The following is a 3,120-nucleotide window of genomic DNA, read 5'->3' on the forward strand; positions in this document are numbered from 1 at the left end:
CCCCGTGCCTGGCTTGTAAGGTTAACAGGTGGTGGCTGCCTTTTCTTCCCCCACTTCCATGGCATCTCGGGCGTTTGTACTCAGCCTCAGATCAGGGAAACCAGCACAGCTGTACCCCCGTGATGGCCTCCCAGTCTCAGGCTAGATGCTATGATCCCTGGCCTGAAGCGACCATCACCCCCGCTGAGGGGATGGGCCCCCAGGTATTTTTCTCTTAATGCACACATATTCATACTTCTTTACATACATAAGCAACCCCTTCTGCCTCTTCGGGGCTTCCTGCCATTTTTTAAATGATTCGAAAAAGGCCAGAAGTAGTAATGACAAGAGAAGAAACAGGAATAACCAATGAACATAATCAAAGCTAATTCAACCATGAATAATCAGTGAAACACTAAAGACAATGAGGAAATCCCATTTCAAACAGACAACTGCTGCTGTAAAGCACCCAGCACTGGTGGATTAGAGAAACAAAAACTCAAGACGACTTGGTATGAAGAGAAATGGACACACTTTAAAGGAGAATTTGACAATCCAAGAAAGTAGAAATTTATGCACACTGAAAACCCAAAAATTCCTTCAACAAATATTCTCATATTCATGAAGTGTTTAAAAATGAAATCATCTAGATACATATGCTTCAATCTGAAAAAATTTTGAAAACATTTTTTAAAGAAGGGCAAACTGATGGAGGACTAGTCTGTTACTATTTATGCACAACAGTAATAATACAGAAAGCAAACATCCATTTCAGAGTCAGAGTTACCTCTAGGGAGTGACAGGAGGGAACGGGAGGGATACTACAGAGACTTCAACTCTATCTGATGTTTTCGTCCTCTCAAAACCATAAATGACTTCTACATAGGAAACACAGCAAGCAGAAAGAGGTCCACATTTCTCAAAACTGAGTGCAGGCAGAGAAAGCAGCCCCAGCTTTAACAGAATTCCTTCTCCTCGTCCCATCCTCCAGCAAGAGGAAGAGGCCTCAGAAGAACATAAATAGAGTCCCATATATCCAAGTCACCTCCTCTGTGCGTTTAGTCTGGAGACCAAAGGGCTGGTAACACGAGAGGATGCTTGATTACAAATTCAAGGACCAAGCTACGGTATTTCAGAGAAATGTTTTCCTTCTTTCATTTGGTCTCTTGTCTCATAGCTTGCAGCCCAGCCCCCAATCCCACTTCGACCAGCAGCATCAATCTTTCCTCCTTTCAGCTGAGGAAATGAAACAAAAGTGGGAAGACATGTGAAGAACGAGTCCAGAAAGCAAACCAGTAAGAAAAACTAAGATCCTTAAAGTAAAAGGCATAACCACTTAAGGTTGTTTATCATCTGGATTCTCAGATAAAGGCTGTACCTCTTGAGGGGCACATCCACATGCTCTGAAGGCGTGGAGTTCAGGAGCATACTGCCAAGTCCACCTGGCTCACTTCCCACCCCAACCCAATTCCAAAAACAATCAATGAGCCCACTCCAGCAAGTGCCTGTTAGTCTCAGTCCCTTCTGTAAGGATGTCACATGATGCCTCTTAAGAGATTTAACAAAACTGCAGCCTTTGGACAAGTGCAGAACATTTGGGCTTACAGAGTGCTGGAGATTTATGGAGCTTCCGGGAAAAGTGCTATTTCAAAAGGAAAATAGGCCACTGGCTAAACCACAAAGATTCAGAGTACGTTTTGCAAAGTTCTTTCTTTTAAATGGCAAGGTTACTGTTCTAGTTATACATGCACCAAAATCTGCAGTAACTAAGAAAATTAGCACTGATGTCAAAGCAATGACTCTTTTTGTTCACTGGCATACTCCCAATCCCAGTTACCCCATGCTTAAGGGACAAAGCTGTAACTTTTCAATCAGATTAACCTACATTTGTTTTGTTTCAATGTCTTTCTTTAGGAAAAGCTAAAATTCTGGAACAGGGTTCTGATACAATACCACCATGGTCTAAAGGACTTGGAATTGCACAGTATAGACTACACCCACAAGGAAAGATCCTGGAGCCAGAGACACAGCAGGAGACCGAACCCCCAACCCTCACCTGAATGGTCTGCCTGTGCTCTCGGAAGACGTTCACTCTGATCACCGCTTTATTAAACTCGGGGTTGAGAGACTGAATAATCTCATAATCCAGGTGTTCCTGGTGGGGAAAATGGCAAACCAAGGACATGCTTTAGAAACTCAGGATTAATAAAATAAGTAAGCATTCCAGAGATCTCTTGGATTTAAACCCAGAGCAAAAACAAAAATCAAAAGACGTTTTAATTCTAATACTCTACCTGATACTGCAGAGCATCAAATCCTTTAAATACAAATTCAAATAGAGTGTGGAGGTTATCAGGGCTTGGGGAGGTAACAAATATATTGGAGTACCTACAGAACAAGAGAAAAGGAGGACTGTTAAGAAATGAAGAAATCTAGGACATTTTTTTAAAAAAACTAATAAACTTTTTCTTCCCAAAGCAAGAATAACAATAACCAAGTGCGACAATCAATACCTGCGACAGCTAAGTGCTACAAGGCACTCGGGGGACAACTCTGTCAGTGGGCAGATGCAGCACGCTGTCCCCAGTGCAGGATCCTGACAAGAGGAACAGCTTCACACTCCTCACGAAGTTTAGCCTTAGTGCTCCATTGGTGGTCAGCCCAAGGCTACAGGGACCAGGACCCTTGCTAAGTGCAAAGACACTCAAGGCTAAGCAGTACAGATGAAGCAGCAGGAAGGACAGAGAACTAGGAGTCATGAGCCGAGTTCAAGCCCCAGTTCTGCCAGCAGTGATCTACTGGGGGATCTCCAGTACATCACTGGAAGTCCCACCTATAAAATGCCCACAGAACTAAGGAGAACTAAGGAAGATGACGCATTCAGGCGAACACAGCAAATTCTAGGTCTGCTGTATGCCTGCAAAGCTGGAGAGCATACTCTCTGGGCAGCTGCCTCAATCTTTCACCCAGGGTAACCCCCCCACACCAAATAATGGCACACTTAAACGCAGCTCCTTGGAAACAAACAAGACCATATTAATCAAGATCACCGAGGGCCGGGGATTTAGCTCAGAGGTTCGGTGGCCTGCCTTGCAAGCGCAAGGACCTGAGTTCAATATCCGGTACCAAAAAAAAAAAAAA

The 3,120-nt window shown here is 43.7% G+C and overlaps 1 protein-coding gene across 1 annotated transcript in view; it reads right to left on the reverse strand.

The window, feature by feature from the left end:
- The window catches only part of Nat10 (N-acetyltransferase 10), a 35,987-nt gene that overhangs the window by 16,881 nt on the left and 15,986 nt on the right, over positions 1 to 3,120 (reverse strand). Inside the window, exons 10-11 of the mRNA XM_010612617.3 lie at positions 2,274 to 2,367; positions 2,036 to 2,134 (exon numbers count right to left, since the gene is read on the reverse strand). Coding sequence (XP_010610919.1) covers positions 2,036 to 2,134; positions 2,274 to 2,367 — 193 coding nt within the window. The remainder of the gene's footprint in view (positions 1 to 2,035; positions 2,135 to 2,273; positions 2,368 to 3,120) is intronic.

Source organism: Fukomys damarensis, unplaced genomic scaffold (assembly GCF_012274545.1).
Source record: "Fukomys damarensis isolate Sample0158 unplaced genomic scaffold, DMR_v1.0_HiC HiC_scaffold_27, whole genome shotgun sequence".
NCBI classification, from domain to species: domain Eukaryota; kingdom Metazoa; phylum Chordata; class Mammalia; order Rodentia; family Bathyergidae; genus Fukomys; species Fukomys damarensis.